This window comes from Cryptotermes secundus, unplaced genomic scaffold, assembly GCF_002891405.2.
Source record: "Cryptotermes secundus unplaced genomic scaffold, Csec_1.0 scaffold1698, whole genome shotgun sequence".
NCBI lineage: Eukaryota > Metazoa > Arthropoda > Insecta > Blattodea > Kalotermitidae > Cryptotermes > Cryptotermes secundus.
Genome location: NW_019723943.1, coordinates 131715 through 152625, shown reverse-complemented (window position 1 = coordinate 152625; position 20911 = coordinate 131715). Strand labels below are relative to the sequence as shown.

General features: G+C 42.0%; 1 protein-coding gene across 1 annotated transcript in view; it reads left to right on the top strand.

Moving 5' to 3' along the window:
- Positions 1-20911, top strand: part of LOC111862234 (DNA-directed RNA polymerase I subunit RPA1) — a gene marked incomplete at its 5' end in the record, with an annotated part of 193383 nt that overhangs the window by 75112 nt on the left and 97360 nt on the right. Inside the window, 1 exon segment of the mRNA XM_033750596.1 lies at positions 1674-1784. Within this exon segment, the coding sequence (XP_033606487.1) occupies positions 1674-1784 (111 nt within the window).

Genomic DNA, 20911 nt, shown 5'->3' with positions numbered 1-20911 from the left:
ATTAAAACTGGCAGGAATATGTGGATTCTGTAATGTTAATAATGTACGTAACATCAGACTAACTTGTGAGTGACGTGAAGCCATAAAATTGAAGTACAAAATACTCGCTCGCCATGTCATAATTGTCCTTAGGGTTTCCAAACACTATACATGACACATGACTGGCAAGCAGTGATGTAATATGGCTGACTGCACTATAAGCCGACCACATAACTGTATTAAACGTACATTCACGGAAAATCTCTTTTGGAATTTTGTAAATTATTTACACCGTCCAGGGTAAAAGACGCCTCATCACTATACATGACACATGAATGGCAAGCGCTGGTGTGACATGACTGACTGTGCATTCTGCTATAAGCCAACTACATAAGTACTAAAATACAGTACCTGCTTTATAGTAACTGTTCAGAGTGACCTCTGCCAGCTGCAATGCAGTTTTCGGCACACATCATGAGGGATTGGGTAGCAGAAGCAATGTTGCCTGAATGGTGACGTACGTGCTCTGCCGCTGCAAAAATACGATTCCGCAGTGTTTCTCATTTGTACATCCTCCCTTTACGACTGCACAGGAACACTTGGAAGAGAACCAGTCTCACGCAATGTCTGGTGAATTTGCATAAATACATGTCAAAATGGAATCCTTTGAATGGGAAAACGCCTTTGGTACTCTTCAACAGCAGAACGTGCATTGCCACTGCAAAATCCATACACAACATACATATCACAATATTCAACGTGTGAAAACACAAAAGGCATTTCAGCAACACCGTACAACTACACGTAATTTACTAACCATTCACGACACTGCCGCAAAGTACACTGTAGCCTCTGTAGGTAGCGCATAAGCTTATGGCTAGTGTGAATCAGACACTCAAGGACAAAGAGATAAGAGAACACAGCTGACAGGTATAGTGCGTGGACCTGCCAGAAGACTGCACTTTTCTCGGGCCATTATCTCCATAACCGTTCAAATTTGTACATAGGTGTTTTGGGTTATATCGGCATACTTAACATAAGCAACACCCTCCCGAAGTTTGGTCCATTCCTCCTGGGACATCCTGTATATATATATATATATATATATCTCAGAAACTAATTTTTGTACACGTATCTGGTTTATGTCATTGGAAAGGAAAACTCTGAATTTTTTTTTCCATGCCTGGCTTATGCACATGTGCGGCCACATTTCTGCCACCATCTTATTAATCACCTGGACAGGCTGATGGCTGGGAGATGGATCAGCAGGGTGGACCAATCGCTTAGCCTCCTAGGTCACCCGATTTAACCCCATTGGATTTCTTCTTGTGAGGTTATGTGAAGAACATTGTGTACCAGGTTAAGATCAATGACCTTCAACGCCTGAAAGCCTGCATAAGGGACACTGTGGCTACAGTAACACCAAACATGATTCAAGCAACGAGGTCAAATATTGTCTGGATATTTATTGTGCCACCAAGTGAGCCCACATTTAAATTTACTGAGAAAGTTATATACTCAGAAAAGACTTCTGTAGTTTTCCTTTTGTAATGGTGTAACCCATAGATGTGTATAATAAATGCTTTCTGAGATATAATTATTTTATTTTGGATACCTTTCATCCAGATACTCTGTATTTGTTGTTTTGTATATATATTATATGAAGTTTTAGTTGATGATTTCTGTATTTTCAGGAAATGTTTAAATATGACAAGCTTCTCAACCTTGACCAGATATACTCCAATGATATTCATAAAATAGCTGACATTTATGGAATTGAAGCTGCCAGGAAAGTCATCGTGAAGGTAGGATGAAACTTGTAATACATTTTATTTAAGTTTTTTTATTTGTGTGTTTTTAATACATGGTGGCACACAGAATGATCCAGTATTTGATCTATTAATAAAATCTGTATTTCAATTACAATACTAGAAACTGACATACAAAAAGAAAGAACATGGCATGGAGATTTGTCCTCTGTAAATCAAATGTTCAGTATATCCACTATTATGTCCGACAACATCTTCAACACAAGCTGTGATGTTGATTACTTGACCGCACATATCCTCAGTTATCTCATTGTAGGCTTGAATGATTAGTGATCTCAATTCCATTAGTGTTTGTGACACTTTTGGAGATATGTTTTCTTTAAGGAATCACCAAAGAAAGTTGTCACATGGCCAGTTCTGTTCACATGCAAAACGATCAGGAAATTGGTTTGAGATAACACGCGAGTCGGAAGTGTCATGTAGGAAGTCCATAACAACAGTCATAGTTTGCAGCCTTGCTCCATGCTGTGCGAACCACTGAGTTTGTAATGGCAAACCTGTAGCAAGAAGGTGAGGTGCAAAAGTATTGCACAACATGCTTAAACAGTGATCACTGTTCACTGTCTCTTCAAAGAAAATTGGCCCTAGCAGTCTATGACTTGAGATGGCGATGCACACTGTAATTCTCGGTGCATGACGCACCTTCTCATGAATCATACATGGATTCTCTGACTCCCAAAATTGCACATTTTGTTTATTAACCACATTATCCAAGTGAAAGTATGCCTCATCAGAAAACCAATGCTGTTGAACGATGTCTCATTATTCTGAAGTTATTCAGCAAATGTCATTCTTTGTTGTTTGTTTTGAACTGTAATTTTTAGGCAACTCTTGTCATTTTATATGAGCACAAATTCAAAGCACTTTTCAGTATTCATGGCACTGACCATCTGGATGTCCCTAGTTGTGCTGCAGCCTTTCTTGTTGATTTACTGGGGCTTCTTTGCAGCGACACTCTGACAGCATCAATGTTCTCTGGAGAACACAGATGAAAGCATGTTTCCTATCCAACACTAAACCATCATTATTAAACCGATTATAATGTTTGTGAATTATTTTGAATGAAGGTGCCCCTTGTGTTTGAAAGTGGGCATGAACCCACCTATGTATGACCACAACACTTCTTGTTTCAGCAAAGAACAACACTGTTTATATGTGTTGTTCTACAAACAGTCTTCCTTTGTCAGCCATCGTGTGTAACCTGGCACATGAGCAGGAACAGTGGGACACTAGCGCACTCGGGAAGAGTCAGGTCGGATCTCCGTGATCTACTGTACAAAACATTCATTGCATGGTTGAGTAATTAATACGAAATGAAATACTGGATCATTTTGTGCACCACTCTATATGTTCGGAGACTGAGAATGCAGCATAAATACCTGTTGGAACAAATGCTGATCAGACCCCAGTATTTTTTGACATGCCGGAATCCACAACAGTTAACTCTGCTGGCGAGTGAATAATGTAGATTAGAAGTACATGAGCTGAGAAACAGCACCACACCATAATGTTAGCTGTCACCTGATAGACAGATGTTACAATGCAAAGAAAAAGTTCTCTCAGGGAATTTGGCCTGTAGTGTGGGTCTAGGAAAGTGGCTGAATGACTGAAGATCTGGTTGAAGACTGGATTGAATTTGTACAAGATTTGAGGTTTTCACAGTGGTGACTAAGAAGAATGCCATTTTCTTTAAAGTGGCGCTATGTAGATCTTGTTTGATCCAATATTTCGGAGGAACGTATCACCTTCATCTTCACGGACATCTGCAAGTGAGACTGCAGTCACCTGCTCAAGCTGGATACTCACTTGTGGATTTTTCTAACCTGAAGATGGAGGTGATACATTCCTCTGAAATGTCCATTCAAACAAGATCTACAGTGCCACATCCTGGAAGACAGCATTCTTCATGAATTGACTCTGTATGATTTCAACGACCAGGTACACGTTTTTGCCAGCAAACCCTGTTAGTGTTAGACAGTTCCAGGGGCCATACCACAAACTGTGAAGGTCCAATTGTGAGAAATATAACCTGGCAATCATACCAGGAATTATGTTTTGGCCACTCAATGTCTTAATTAATCGGTCATTTCGTAGCATACATTCGACATTCATATAGTGAAGGGATGCAGAACGCAGCATGAGACATGCCGACAGGTAGCCACAAAAGAGCCATGCTGGTGGAAAATGTGCCGCAGGATTCTTGAAGCCTGGCAATCTGTTTTGCCAGACATCATAGCGAAAAGCTTTAAAGTTGCCTTTAACTCTCACATGATGGATGGGAGTGAGGATGATGTGCTGTGGCATCAGTCCGATGCAGAAATCCATCAGGGGGATGCAACTTACTGTGAAGAAGACCAGATGGTGAACTAATGTACTTTCATTAAAACGGTTAATTATAATAACATTGCCACATTTTGTTACTCATGTAATTATTTTCATCTTTATATGCATAATTTTAGAGAGAGAGTGTTACGAACTAATTAACAACATCAGGGAATCACTTCCTGGTAAGTTCATTTTAACATTTTCCTCAGACACTAATGGTCTCTTCAGGTTGTTGCGCAACATACGTTACTTGCGTCCCAGCCATAGCTGTGTATAGAATAACAGCTTTATCTTTGGAGGATCAAGTTTCTTAAAATAGTTATGTAATGTTCCATGTATAAGCTTCACCCATATTTTGGAGGGTAAATTTTAGATAAAAAGTGCTTCTCATACACGTGTAATGTGATGTGTAGAGCCATATGATGTAGGGTCCTACAATTTGTCTGCAGTAGATAATGAATTACATGACATTTTTGTTATGTGGGCCCTGGGGTTGACTGAGCCTCTAGCAGAAATGAGAACCAGGGGTAACAGCCGGCCGGTGCATAAGGCTGACAACCTCACCGCCATGAGTGAGCTGATTGTCTAGAAAATATGGGAGCCTCAATGTCTTATGATCCTCCATGACCTGTTACAGGGAAAGCTTTACCTCTTTTTTTTACCTTTTAAAATGTGAAACAAAACTTGGAAATTGAAGAAGCCGTAGTGTGTCGGCCGTGCTACATGCTTGAATGGGATAGACAAGGCATGCATAGATAATTCTGATGGGAAAGTGCCTCAAAGGGAAAGGAGATGTGAGAATGCCATTAAGCTGAATGTGAAGGGACACATTCAGTATCCTGTCCAGTATTAGTTGTGCTGGACTTTCAGGTGCTTTCATCCAGTAGTTGTAGTTACAGACTTTATTGGGGGCATGCAGTAGTGTAGTTGGTTGAGGCACTATGCTACAAGCCGTAAGGTCATGGGTTCAAGTCCTGGTGAGATCATTGGATTTTTTCAGTTGATCTAATCGTTCCAGCCACATGTGGCCTTGGGGTTGACTCAGCCTCCAACAGAAATGAGTACCAGGAATTAATTAAATAATTTTCTTGGGGAGTACATTGTGGCTGGTGCGTAAGGCTGACAACATTACCGCCATCTATGAGCTGATTGTCTAGAAAATGTGGGACCCTTAACATCTCACAGCCCTGTGGGCCTTCATGGCCTGTTACAGGGATAGCTTTACTTTCACTTTTTTACAGACTTTATTGCTTTTGTCAGGAAAAGGAGTTGTGTATAGATGTGAAAGGAACAGCATTTTTTCTCACAGTCTTCCTAAACGTGAAACACTGAAATAACACCCATTTTCAGCCATAATAGCTGCTAATTCCTAAACAACACTTGTTTAACAAAATTCTCATGTTTTTTCTTTCTCTTTCAAATTCGCCTCTCTCACTTTTTTTAGTGATAATTTACTCCAACCTCATTTAACACATTAAGTGTTTGTATGCAGAGTCACCCTTATTGTCTGATGTTACTCTTGCCTTGATGTTTGCTTGTGGGAACCGTTTGTCCTATAGCTCATTGCTGTCTCCGAGCATCTGTAATTTGCAGCCCTCTTGATAAATGTTCGCTATTTTATAATTGGGTTGGTTTGGAAGTATACACTCAGCTTGCTATGTTTTCTCTTTTTTGGACATGGATGACCCAACACTGAATTTCTGCTCACCTCTTCTCCATGCACTTTGATGATCTGCTCTCTGAGTTGGCCAAGGGTAGTCATATTTTGATAGAAAATAAGTGCATGTGTAATGTTTTGAACTTCAGATAAGCCTTTTTGACCATGAGTTTGTATGTTTTTAATTTGTGTGGTTTTAACAGTTTATGCTTCTGATACAAATGTGTGAAAGAGGTACAGTAAAATCTTCTTGGGCGATAAGCTGTGTCAGTGTGGAGTTGGTGACTGTGTCTGTCTTGATCATTACGTGTTGATGTTAACACAGCAAAGCAGCTGTTAGCTGTGGACTTTGTCCCGTGTGTAGTTCTGTGAGGTTTCACACCCTGTGTTGGATGCATGGCCATATTTGAGTTGTGGTCTTTGGGAATTTATCTCTGTACATAATGTGGAATATTTGCTCAAGGCAAGAACTCTGAAGCCAGCAGAAGCAGATAGGTACTGAGGGCTCTTTCCCCGGGGGGTAAAGCAGCTGGGGCATGAAGGTTACCACTCACCTCTAGCTAGTGGCGAGGTCAAGAAAATGTGGGTCTATACATCCTTTACCTTTTCACTTTTATGGAATTTAGTATAGCATTACTTTCATGTTTTATTCCTGTAACTAAATTATATTCATAGTTACTACATTTTAACCCTTCCATTATATAACAAATGTATAACATAGACTGAGGGTGTTTGAGAACAGAGTGTTGAGAATATTTTGACTAAAGAGAGATGAAGTGACGGGAGACTGGAGAAAACTGCATAATGAGGAGCTTCATAACTTGTACTCTTCTCCAAGTATAATTAGAATGATCAAGTCAAGGAGGATGAGGTGGGCAGGGCATGTAGCACGAATGGGGAGAAGGGGAATGCTTATAGGACATTGTTGGGAAAGCCAGAACGAAAGAGATCACTGGGAAGACCAATACATAGATGGGTGGACAATATTAAAATGGATCTTAGAGAGATAGGATGGGATTGTATGGATTGGATTGATCTGGATCAGGGACCAGTGGAAGGCTCTTGTGAACATGGTAATGAACCTTTGGGTTCCATAAAATGTTGGGAAATTCTGTAAAGTAGCACTCATTTTGGTTAAAAATTATATTTAGTTTCATTCCAGGCATTGAGATATTTGTTACTTAGTTAGATGCTCTTCTCTCTTACCCCTGCCTCTGTTAAATGTGTGAAAAATCTTCGGTGTATGGATTACACTGTATTGTCACATGTCTGGGGTTCCATGACAGATAATTGTGGATTAGACGAAGCTTTTATTGGACAAGCCGTTTATAGTCACAACGACAATCACTCTGAAACAGCGTCTTCCAGACGTCCGTCGTCTCTCGCATTTCGTTTCCTGGTTCTTGGCTGAGCTGGTTTCTCCACTGATCTGACTTCTTATGTGGTCTCCTCTGATGTGCTTTGTCCTTTGTTCCATTTGGGCTCTTATATTCTACAGTTGGACCGTTGCAGCGAGAAGTGCAGTAGCTCTGGCTTTCATTCCCGTGTTAACTGTTATGGCCCAAATTTGAGATTAGAGAGGGTATGGTATGACCCAAAAGTTAGAGACTTGCGAAAAGCGTTTCGCAGTTCTTACAGTAATTTGTAAACACCAGGACTGGCAATTAGGTTAAGAATGTGGATACTCAGCAAGTCTGTGTACTCACAGAGCCAAGAGCTTGCCTCACTCGGTAATCGAGAGAGACCGCATACACAGCAATAAGACGCAAGGGGTCCGCCCACAACCACCCATGAGAGCCAATGAGGAGGTGATTATGGGGATTGAGGACACGGAGGGGGAGTCACCTACCCTCTGTCGTCAATGCCGAATCAGCGAATTAAAACGATAAATTAGGGAATTTCGGGGGACTTGGATCATGTTCTATCACAGAATATTCAGTTGTCAGCCGGAGGCTCTCGGCGACATGTATACCATAAGAGGGTGGATGACGGCAGTAATCTACATGTGTATTGCAAGTAAGTCTCTTTGCTCATATACGCCATGCTGTTAAAGGTTGTTGTTAATACAAGTGTTAATGTGAGATAATGAGGCAGTATCCAGTGTACCAAGTGAGAACCAGGGTAGAACAGGGTAGAATGAGTTTAGCGAGAAGTGTCATGTAAACAGATAAGAGCAGGCCTTTTTCTTAATGTATTTATTATTGTAAATAGACGGTGTACATAGTGGAAAATGTACGCAGGGAGTTCTGATTCACCCGTTAGTAACCACCCTGTCCTCAACCGAGCCCGAGCTTCCCTAGCCAAGACAGCCGACGGCAGCCGAGTGCAACGCAGATGTTAGAAAAAGAGTAATAACCGACGAAAGTAATTATAGTTTCTCACCCCCTCCCCCTGAGGTGTAACATTAACGTCTGCCAATGCCCCGCGTTGTGGAGGTATTCACTGTTTCTTGTTGTATGGGAAACATAGCTACTGAGCCGTTGTCTAGCAATGGACGCCCGCTCAGATATTCTGGCTTTCTGGCGGCACGCCACCTTATTATGTTTAACGTTCAGTACATCAAATAATGAGAGAAAATACCTGTTACGTAGGTAAAATATGATACTGAAAGAGAAATAACAAACGGGGGGAGAAGGGGTGTGAGATGAGAGAGGTCCATTTTAACAACGGCATATACACGTCACTGCCAACGACTATGTGACCATTTTGGGCGACCAGGTCCATCCCATGGTGCAAACTTTGTTCCCCAATGGTGATGCCATTTACCAAGACGACAGTGCCCGTGTTCACACAGCTCACATCGTCCAGGACCGGGTTTCTGAGCACGAAGATGAAGGGTCACGTGTGCCATGGCTCCCACAATCGCCAGATATCAATATTATTGAGCCTTTGTGGTCTGTTTTGGAGAGCAATCTGCGTGCGCGGTATCCATCTTCATCATCGTTAACAGAACTTGCCAATGTTTTGCAGGAAGAATGGTACAAGATTCCTCTGCAAATCATACAGGGCCTCTATTTATCCATTCCAAGGAGACTGCAAGCCTACACCATATATTTTTTTATTGCTAGTGGGTTGGGACTAAGTCCCTTGTACTGCGGCCACTTCTGGCCTATTGTACCAGCCCCAGATGATAGGTGAGGGTGGTTGTGGAGCAATTGGTGGAATGAAGATTGGCAAGGGAAACCGTAGTACTGGGAGAAAACCTGCCCCAGCGCCACTTTGTCCACCACAAATCCCACTTGACCAGACCCGGGATCGAACCCGGGCCGCCGCGGTGGGAAGCCAGCGACTAACCGCTTGAGCTCATATTAGTCACGGTAATGTGTTTTTTGTTGGGTGTCCGTCTCCTGTAGAAAAAGCTAGTTCTGTTTCGATATTAACATGCCTTTCATCATAAACCGCAAGAAAGTAGGGAACTGTAAATGTATCTTGATGTACTGATACCTGTAGACCAGAAGGATGTTTAGAAACACACTGTGTTGGCATTGTTCAGCCCTTCGCTGTCGAGAATCAACCCATACAGGCTGGCCCGGGCGACTAAATGGAAGCCGGAGAAGAGTTATGGGCTCAGAACCCACGGGGGTGAGCGGTCCAGGCTTGTGGGTGGCTCGGGAAAGCAGCCAACCCTAGGCAACTCTGGTATCAGTTGTGTGCATAGCCCAGATAACGCAGAGTGTCGCTGAAATGTTACAGCAATACTATATATTTATTTTTGTGTTATATATGACGCTGTATAGCGTATCTTCACCATTATAAAACGTTGTATGCAGTGGAAGTAATTAATATACTGTAGTATTATTTAATATCTGATGTGAATTTATGTATCTATGGCTCTACAGCCTTTGTTGGACATTGGCCGCTTTTTTTCAGTTTCTTGACCTTTTACATAGTCGGTAAGACTCCTTGGACGGGGGATTAGCCCGTCGCAAGGCCGCTACCTGCACATAGGACGACACAAGCGCAGAATAAACATACACAAATATCCATGCCTCGAGTGGGATTCGAACCCACAATCCCAGTGTTTGAGAGAGCGAAGACAGTTCATGCCTTAGACCTGTGGTTCTGAAACTTTGTAAGACCGCGTCCAGTCAAATTCTTTTTTTTTTTTTATAAGACGAGGTCCCGGTACCGGGCAGCGGCCCGGCAATTGAGAAACTCTGCCTAAAGGGGCCCATACACGTACGAGTCTGGCTCGGCTCGGGTTCTAATGAGCCAAACTCGTCCGTGTGTGGGTCGAAAAGTTGGGAGTCAGCTCATGCGTTTGTGGTGAAATTAATCTGAGCCCGACTCCCGAGTCAAGCTCGCCGAGCCAAACTCGTACGTGTATGGGCCCCTTTAGGCCGCGCGGCTACTGTGATCGGCACACGGAAATTACATGTTCAGAAAAATGAATCAATATTAAATCCTGTTAAAATACCGAATGGTTTTGTACAGCGACAAAGCAATTGTGTCAATCAATTTTGACTTAAAATAATATCAGGACAGTGGGGATCCATGCCTTAAAATAATTTTTCGAAGTAGACGAAACGTCTTGTAGGCATGTATATCTAAGTAATAGATTGTGCTTTCATGTTATGGAAAATGCACGTGCAGAGGTCTTGTTTTCTTCTTATGAATACTATTCACTCGCATGGCCATACACAGAAACGCAACCGCAGTTTGAATTTGCAGGTCCATCTATCTTAGTAGAGCTGAGATCAGTTCATGAATCAAATATGGGATTGATTTTTCGTATAAATGACCGCTGCTGTAACCACTTTGCAAAACATGGCTGATTTATTGTGATGCTATTCTTTCCATTATGGCAAATTAATGTCAATGATATTTCGATCAGTGCACAATTGGGGTAATGATGGCTTGAAAATACAACGCGAAATTTGTTTCCAGCGAAACTAATGGAAGGATTATGGCGCACAGCAAATACGATTTCTATACGGTGTTTCGAAAACATGCTACCCTTATTTGCTAGAAGTACACACATTGTATGCATGTTGAGTTTTGGACATTAATAAATACAGTAGAACTTGGTTATAACGTCATCAAAGGGACCTAAAAATAGTGTCGTTATAAACGAATGTCGTCGTAACCGAAATGGGCACTTCCACAGTAGCCTTATGTTAGTCACGTAAAAATCTACCAAAAACCGAGTTAAAATGTTGCATTTTTTAGTGAAATACGTAGTTAAGTACAGACTAACGTAACATTAACGTGGAATTGCCCAAATGTGTAATATCAAAGACATATTACAGCGCTTTTCACTGACAATACACACCGCACTAATACTGTATATTAAAGGTAGGCCTACTCACCAAATTACAGTAGATTACATCAATTGTTGTGCCTTACTGTACCTAGATACGAGTACAGTAATCAGTTATCTTCATCTGTTTCCTGTTACTTGCCCAATACACACTTTCTAAATTACGTTCAATGTCCATATCAGAGAAATTCAGGAATGAAAATGACGTTATATACGAGGTTGATGCATTTGTGCATGTTGTACTAAGCAAGGTATAAAAACAGTTGCTTTATGAGGAATTAATTCATACCATTGAATATTTGACGCAATAGACAAAGTGTTGCAGAAACCGATGTTGCTATAACCAAGTTTTACTGTAGTTTCATGGTGTCTGTTCTTCAGTTTGCTTCCTTGCTTAATGGTTGCCTGTTGAAGTTCGGGTCTGAACGTGACGTAGGTCGAAAAGGAAACAAAGATAATTATAATTAATTATAATTAAATGTGAATTAGTGTCACTCAAAATTAAGCAATTGTTGAGTTTTGAATTAATTTTTTTTCTGGCTCTGCAGGCGCCCGAACGTGGTATTTGAGCGCGTTCGCAACGGAAAGTTGCAAAATGCGCCTCTTAACTTCACTCTGTCAGTCTCTCCGTCCATATGTAACTCTAGAATCGCTGAACGAATATCCACGAAATTTATCGTTGCGGATTTTCGTAAAATTTATCAACAGATTGTGATTTTCATTATAATCGGACAGCAGTAACAGCCATGAGATCTTGGGTTCTGTGACGGTGACTGTGAAGATTACTGTATTGTGATATATGACGCCATGTAGGTTGGTACACGGAGGCGGGAGGTTTCTCCGAAACGTCGGTAATAACGAACACATTACATGAGGCCCGAAATGCGTCTCTCGCTAAATATTTTTCGGAGCGGCACGTGTTTCGAACAAGTGGAGATAAATGAAAGGTGTTTCACGGTCATTGCAAATTTTCACAAGTCTTGCGGTTTTCATGATAATTAAACAAAACAGGGCGAACGAGTCAGAATTGTTACTCTGTTCACACTTTTCGTAACTTATGTAGGATTTGAGGTTCTCGTGACTATGCTTATGAGTTTCTGTCCTTGCCTCCTGCTTCATGCTGGTGTCTTGCATGGGTTACTCTTCAGTCATGAAGATGAAGGTGATGTTTCTCCGAAACGTCGGTTGACTTTCAGTAGACTACACGGAATTATATCCCAGAAGTCTGAAGGCTTAATTTTCTAACTTCTTTTGTTCGTACAAATTAACGACTCTTTTCTTTGTGAATGAGAATGACATTCATTTCGTTTTAATTGTAATCGAACGGAAGAAGGGGTTCGTTATTGTTCTGTATTCTCTTCAGGGTTCGTGTCTAGGGACCTATGAGTGGAATCGTCTCTGTTTCTTCCTCTGAATGGAATTTACATAATATATGAGACCTCAGTGGCTTCACATTTGACTGAGTTCTTCTGTTCGAAACAGATTCTGTACAGATGCTATTCAGTGAATAATTCCACGGAGGCTAGTCCTTGAAAAGCTGATAGTCGCTCAGTTAGTTGAGAAATGTTCCGCTTTACATACAACCCGAAGGTTCGTTACCGTATTCACGAATATCTGCCAAGTCTGACGTTCTGTATAACGTTTAGTAATATGCTATGTTTTGCAGTGAGGTATAGCCTCTTATCGGCTGTCCGCATCTGTTATTAAACATACAGTACACTCAGCTACCTTCCATGCCTAGAAGACATCTATTTCAGCAGTCGGCAGACGCGTCATGTCATAGCGACAAGGGACGCACAGAAAACCGTATTTTGCTTGTGCCACTTAGAACTTCTAAGGGGGCCCATACACGTACGAATCTGGCTCGCGAGGCCGACTGGGCTCGGGTTCCAGTGAGCCAAACTCGTCCGTGTGTGGGTCGCCACGCTCATACGTGTGTGGTGAAATTAATCCGAGCCCGGCTCCTTGCCGAGCTGGACAAGCGAGCCAGACTCGTACGTGTATGGGCCACCTTGTCCAGTAAGATCATTTACGTTTGCTAGCTCTGAACCAGTACGTTGTAGGATATATGCTAGCGTTTGAAGCGTCCTGCTTATACGCCTACCTTGCTGGTACCGGCTGATTTCATATACAGGGTGATCCAGTATGGCCAGAGAATTCCTGTAATGTATATTTACACGGAGTGAACGTAGTGATGTTCAGATTATGGCCTTACGGAATGTGACACACCATAATTTGGTTGATGTTCACCAACGTTTCGAAGTAACTTGTTGATTCCATCTTAAGAGTAGAAGGCAACTTCCATGCGGTAAGGTGAAATCAACATATTTCCCTCCAAATGTGGGCATTCGTTTACTAAACGACACGGCGCCCAGACCCAGGAGATGGTAAACTTAGTACAGCTGTGAGGAAGTTATATCTCACTCACTGATGCATTCTTCCTCAGCCCAGGTGTCTGCATGAATATTGCTTTATAAGAGACCACGGTTGTTTCCTGGCTTGCTTATGTTCCTACTTGACATTCATAATATAATTGGACGCCACATAAACTCCAGTGTTTGTGTAGAGTAATTGAATAATCCGACGAGTAAAGGATGAAATACATATACGGGGTGTCCCAGGAGGAATGGACCAAACTTCGGGAGGGTGTTCNTGGCGAGCGCTGACGTAACGTACTGACTGCGCGTTCTGATAAAGCCAACTACATAAGCACGGCTAGGGTGAATCACCGCACTCAAGGACAAACACAGATAAGGCCTCTCAGCTGAGAGGTACAGTGCGTGGACCTGCCAGAAGACCACACTTTTCTTGGGCCATTATCTCCGTAACCGTTCAACTTTGGACATAGGTGTTTTCGGTTATATCGGCATACTTTATCATAAGGAACACCCTCCCGAAGTTTGGTCCATTCCCCCTGGGACACCTGTATGTATGAATGCATATGTACATATCTATGTAATACATCCATGCCTATTGACATAGGAATGTGATATAAACTGGGACCGACTCTAAAAATTCATACACCCTAAGTTGTCTCCTAAACGCCGTGAGTGGAAATCATACGCTGTATAATTACAAATGGAATTTAGACCCGATATGAATCAGTACTTCATATCTGGTCTAACTTTCATTTGTAATTATAGAGGAGTGTATCAATCAGCACTCGGTCTAGAAAACCGTGGCGCTGACCACGCGACACCCTCTATCCGCTAAAGTTGGTATTAACTTCGCCGATAAGCTGCAGTCGCTCGGTCGGTATAGTTCGCTTGCGGACTACAGGCCACAGCAATTGTATGAATTAGCACTATAGTCACTTCTTGATCTACGCGGTAGACACGTTCCTGGAGAAAAAAAAAATATCACTTAAATCAAAAACGCGCAAATTAAGAGCTAATTTTCCTTAAATTAAGGAGAAAGCTATGTTGCTCGTACTGATGAAGCCATCGCAAAGGTTTTTAAGTATTTATTCGTGAAAATGCTTTGATTGATTTGTTATTTTATTGTAATTATTGTTTTATTTCCGACTTTATACTAGCGTTGCGCACAGCTGTATGCGCGCAGCTTCTGTTTGCTTCAGTGCCACACAGTCGTCCGCCATATTGCCTGTTACTGATCACATTATCGCGTTAAAGTGATGGCATGTTAAAGTGACTGAAGTGCACGTAAATCGATAAGTGATTGTATCATGGTACTTTTTGACGTAGCCGTACGAACTAGGTTAGGAGGAGGCAAGACTACAGGTGATTCTTTTAAATCTTGTTGTCTCTTACGGCGAATCAGCTTTAAAAAGTGCAGCCTATATGTTACTGTTAGAATCCGAAATCCGGCCCGATTTGTTGAAATTATTGGGGTGAAGTCGGCAGTAGCTTGGCTCTTCGGATTCGTATACACAATATAATTCCGTCAACAATGCAACTATTTCGATCGCTCATTCCCTTCAGAACATGGTTCGGCCTCGGACGGCCATCATCAGATGTCTCGGCAACGCCAGAACTGTTCCACTGTACAGAATGTCCACTTCGCTTCATGTATAACTTCGACGATTTAAAATATAGGTTGTTATAATCGATACTTAGTTAACATTAGTTAAAATACCATACGCTGTAATTTATTTTAAATTTAATTCGTTGAATTTTTTTCCATTAAAATGTTGTAAAATTCTTTTTTTTTACACCTCTACTAGGGGGCGTTGTGCAATTGTCCAACTGATATAGTTCGATATTCCTGTATTTGGATTTTTATACTATAGCGTTCTGGGTGTTCGCGTGTTGTTTTCCGGACGTAAGCCCCTTCTTATGGTTACGTTTAACACTGTAAGCAGGTTTGAGAGAACGACGTACGAACAAAGGGGAAAACGTGTTAAAACCGTTATCCGGAAACGACTAATGGAGACAATAACGCTGAGGACAGTAGGGTGTGTCTAACGGTGAACTGTAAAGTATGTAGGTCAGTGATAGCGCTGTAACTACTTTTAGTTCCGAGTGCTGTGTATAAGTGATCAGTTAATCCAATTCATCCAATCCATACCCGTCCAATAGTCAGTCACACATGACAGCATCACTACATCCCTTCATGTCGGACACTGGCAGGTGCGGCTGATGTTAAAATTATGTGGATAATATCAACAGTCACTTTTATTAACCTAATTATGTGGAACATTGCCAAGTTGTTTTCATTGGCTACGGAATTAATCGGCCGATCTTAACATTAGACAGTTTATGAATTTAGTCATATCATTCATGTGTAGGCTCTGCAACTTTGGGGTAAATAAAGATTAAAAAAACGCAGTGAACATGTCTTCTCAATTATTTCGTTTATTTCAGTTTAACAAATATTTGGATTATTTTTTTCAGTGGCTGCTCGCGCCCATTCAGGACACAACCCTCTTATTCAGCTCCGTAATCATTTTTCACAGACTCTAGGAATCCTTGGACGAGTGATCAGCCGGTCGCAAGGCCTCTACCTAAACACAGAACAACACAAACAGAATAAAACGCACAGCAATCCATGCTTTGAGTGGGATTCGAACCCAATTATGTGGCAACCGAGCGAGCGAAGACATGCCTTAGACCGCGCAGCTAGTGTGATCGGCAAAGTATCTGGAATAAAGAAAACAAACTCCGTGGTTTTAGTCCGCAAGCGAACTATACTGACCGAGCAACCTCCGCTTGTCGGCGAAGTTAGTGCCAACTTTTGCAGATAGAGAGTGCCACATGGTCAGCGCAACGGATCCCCACGGCCGTTAACCTCGGTTTTCTAGACCGGAGCCAGTATTTCCTTGAAATAACTCTTCAGTTATCCTCACGAGGCTGAGTGAACACCGTTCCAGGCCCACTACTTCTCAGAAATACTGGTAGTGCCGGGAATCTGGATCTGTAGCCATGAACTCTGACCACTAGACCACTGAGGCGGTCAAGTATCTGATTAGGCATTACAATATTTACGAATTGGGCAGATATTGAGTGAAATGTAGGATTGCCCGGGGCTGGAAAACTTGAAATGCAGGACTCGTGTTCAGCGATGAAATCTACTGTTTCAAGTTTTAGGATTGGAGGTTCAGGGGAAGGTTATGGCAGAAGAGACGGGAAGGAAATCGGGTAAAGTGGAGAAATTGCGGAGGGGTAAAGGAACACATCGATTTTCTAGCGTCTTCTGAGTGCGAGTTCGTGTTCTGTGGTTGAATTCTTTTTGAAAGTCGGGACGCATATGGAAGATAAATTTTTTCTTTTCGCGAAGTGTACTTTTCCTACTTGTATAGCACATATATATTAAGTCGATCTTTTTTCTTTCTATTTTTTCATTTCCGACTAATACTAAAATGTGTTCGGTTTAATCTTCATCTGTCGGTAAACATTTACGGACATCGTAATTTGAGCAACTGATTTATTGTCTGTCCAACCTATGGCGGAAAGTAACCTCGGTCTTGTAAGGTTTATAGGTTCTCGGCTGGTCAAGAAAGTACCTGATTTTATTGAACACTAAAGTTCTTTAGCGTGTTGACGAGAGTCCCCTGTTCGTTTGTATTGTTTCTCTCCTCTTGCTCCCACTTTGGAGCACAGGGCTCAGTTTCATGGTCACTTTACAGACGGTAGGACTCCTTGGACGATTGATCATCTTGTCGCAAGGCCTCTACGTAGACACAAAAAAAAACTCCGTGGTCTGTAGTCTGCAAGCGAACAATACCGACCGAGCGATCGCCGCTTGTCGGCGTAGTTAGTGCCAGCTTTTGCGGATAGAGGGTGCCACGTAGTCAGCGCAACGGATCTCCACGGCCGTTAGTCTCGGTTTTCTAGGATGGAGCCACTATTTCCTTGAAATAGCTCCTAAATTATCCTCACGAGGCTAAGGGGACCCCTTTCCAGACCCACTACTTCTCAGAAAATCTGGTATGGACCTCTGGATCTGTAGCCAGGAACTCTAACCACTAGACCACAGAGGCGGTCTCTACCTAGACACAGGACAACACAAACACAGAATAAACGCATACACACACCAGACATCCTTTCCTTATGCGGGATTGGAACCCACGATCCCGGCTTCCGAGCGAGCGAAGACAGTTCATGCCTTAGACCGCTCGGCTACCGTGACCGGCAGTGTATAAGAATAATATATAAGAATTCAGTTCGTACCTCACAGGAAACAGATCCGAACCCACGATTCCGGCTTCCGAGCGAGTAAAGACAGTACATGCCTTAGACCGCTGGGCTACCGTGACCGGCGAGTTGTATTGTAAGCCAGATGAATTCATTCCACACCCACACCTACTTTTTAAATGTATCCTCCCTTGTACTAGTATTCTCCCAAGTGGTCTCTTTTCGACTAAAATTGTATGCGTTTTTGGTCTCTTCCACTCCTCATTCATCCTATTCCTTGGTTTGGTCACTAATAATTTGGTTAAGAACACGAATTATGATGCCCTTCAATGTACTTTCCTCTATCCTTACTATTTCTCAGATGTAAATACTTTTTTTTTGGTTCCCCTAGCAGATCAACCTCAAAACAACTAAGATTACTGTCTTCTGGGGTGTGGCAGAGCGTAGTCTAGTGGGGAGACGCAGTTCGGTCGTATTTTATGCGAATTTGAAATCGTGGGATTAAAAAATATATAAGTTTCACTTTATGCGCAAAGTTTGCAATAATGCAAATTTATTCATATGAGAAACCTTGTTTTGTTGTTCCAGTTTTGAATTATGCGATCCCTTCGGGAACATCCCTCGAATAAAATGCTACCGCGCTGTAGGCTACTAATATTTTGGAAGAACCTACTATCTGCATTTTCAGGGTAGAAGAAATGAAGTCCAAATCATAACCGACGTTGCGACCGACTGTAAGTCTTGGTGTTAAGCCACTCTTGCTACTCATGACCGTATTCTTCAGTGGCCGAGAGATTGACGGTGTTGGTTGTAGTGGGACGTCCTGTATTAATTACCACAAAATACCGTATTTACGCATGCATAGGCCGCACATTTTTTGCCAAAAATTCAAGAGGAAAACTGGGGTGCGGCTTATATTCGAAATATTCGAAATCACACTTCATTAAAAAAAAATATATTCATAATTAGTAATACAGGGTGTTCTGATCCTGAAATAATATTCCAAGAAAATTATTTTTTCTATAATTACTGTCTGAAAATTGTGCTGCGGCCTATACACGCGCGCGCCTATACATGCGTAAATACGGTATATTTCAGTATTAACAAGCAAACAAATCCATAAATATGAGATAAAATATACGTACATATTATCACATATTTGGGTGGTGCGCGTGACTTATAGACGGGTTTTGGATTGGATTATTGGTTTTATTGACACGTATACACTCAGCTGGTAACTACAAGTAATTATGGAGCTATCGATGTTTCCACACTTTACAGTTCACTGTTACACACACTACTGTCCTCAGTCTTCACTGGTCGTATCCTGACAACGGGTTCGTAACAGTCTCACTGTAACTGCAGCACACCATGAAGTCTTCTTTGCGCAGCCTAATTCTTTTCTTGCCATTATTCTGCCAACTGACAACCCCGGAACTTAATTCTCTGTTACAACTGCCAATTCCAGAACTGTACTCAGTTCTCTGCTGCAACTACCAACTGTGCAACGTAAGTCAATTGTAATTCTAGCTACGTGAGACCCTCGATATATATAGCCTCGGGGCGGCCCCCACAGAAAACATCACTTCCTCTATTGTTGCATGTTGATTCATTGATGCAGACATGCGTTTACCGCACCGTTGCGTAGCAACGCGTGCGCCGCGGATGACAGAAAACACCACTCTTCTGTTATTGCGCTCGTTCGCTTCCATGGGAGTGTGTTTTCCAGGCCGTTGCTTACCAATGAACTATTCCGGCTTTCGGGCGTCATGTCACAATATATTCAAGACGTCAGCCCAAACTTTGTACAGCATATTATGTCTCATCGTGTTTATCTCACGCTACAACGGCAGATTAGTCACTTGAACGGTCGTGAACCAGACCACCTCCAAGTTTAAGCATCGATCGTGCTCCTATATTTTTTCTGTCGGGTTTCGCCTTGTCCTGTGAGAAAAATATGAGCTGAGTGGGGGAAGCAGGAGATCCCATAGTATATGAAGAAAATATTGGGACGTAGCTCAGAACTGTCTGACAGGAGGGGAAAACAGTTAACAGCCAATAGGAGTGCTTCTGTTTCCTTCTCGGCTCAGTTCTCCTACATTGAAGAGGCAAAAGGTGTCTCCGAAACACTATGCAGACTACACGGCGTGTCGTCCCAGAATACCGTACTCTTCATATTCAGCGCCATGAGAACCTTAAGACACCTTCAGAGGGTGTGAATGTATTNGAGCGAGCGAAGACAGTTCATGCCTTAGACCGCTCGGCTACCGTGACCGGCAGTGTATAAGAATAATATATAAGAATTCAGTTCGTACCTCACAGGAAACAGATCCGAACCCACGATTCCGGCTTCCGAGCGAGTAAAGACAGTACATGCCTTAGACCGCTGGGCTACCGTGACCGGCGAGTTGTATTGTAAGCCAGATGAATTCATTCCACACCCACACCTACTTTTTAAATGTATCCTCCCTTGTACTAGTATTCTCCCAAGTGGTCTCTTTTCGACTAAAATTGTATGCGTTTTTGGTCTCTTCCACTCCTCATTCATCCTATTCCTTGGTTTGGTCACTAATAATTTGGTTAAGAACACGAATTATGACGCCCTTCAATGTACTTTCCTCTGTCCTTACTATTTCTCAGATGTAAATACTTTTTTTTTGGTTCCCCTAGCAGATCGACCTCAAAACAACTAAGATTACTGTCTTCTGGGGTGTGGCAGAGCGTAGTCTAGTGGGGAGACGCAGTTCGGTCGTATTTTATGCGAATTTGAAATCGTGGGATTAAAAAATATATAAGTTTCACTTTATGCGCAAAGTTTGCAATAATGCAAATTTATTCATATGAGAAACCTTGTTTTGTTGTTCCAGTTTTGAATTATGCGATCCCTTCGGGAACATCCCTCGAATAAAATGCTACCGCGCTGTAGGCTACTAATATTTTGGAAGAACCTACTATCTGCATTTTCAGGGTAGAAGAAATGAAGTCCAAATCATAACCGACGTTGCGACCGACTGTAAGTCTTGGTGTTAAGCCACTCTTGCTACTCATGACCGTATTCTTCAGTGGCCGAGAGATTGACGGTGTTGGTTGTAGTGGGACGTCCTGTATTAATTACCACAAAATACCGTATTTACGCATGCATAGGCCGCACATTTTTTGCCAAAAATTCAAGAGGAAAACTGGGGTGCGGCTTATATTCGAAATATTCGAAATCACACTTCATTAAAAAAAAATATATTCATAATTAGTAATACAGGGTGTTCTGATC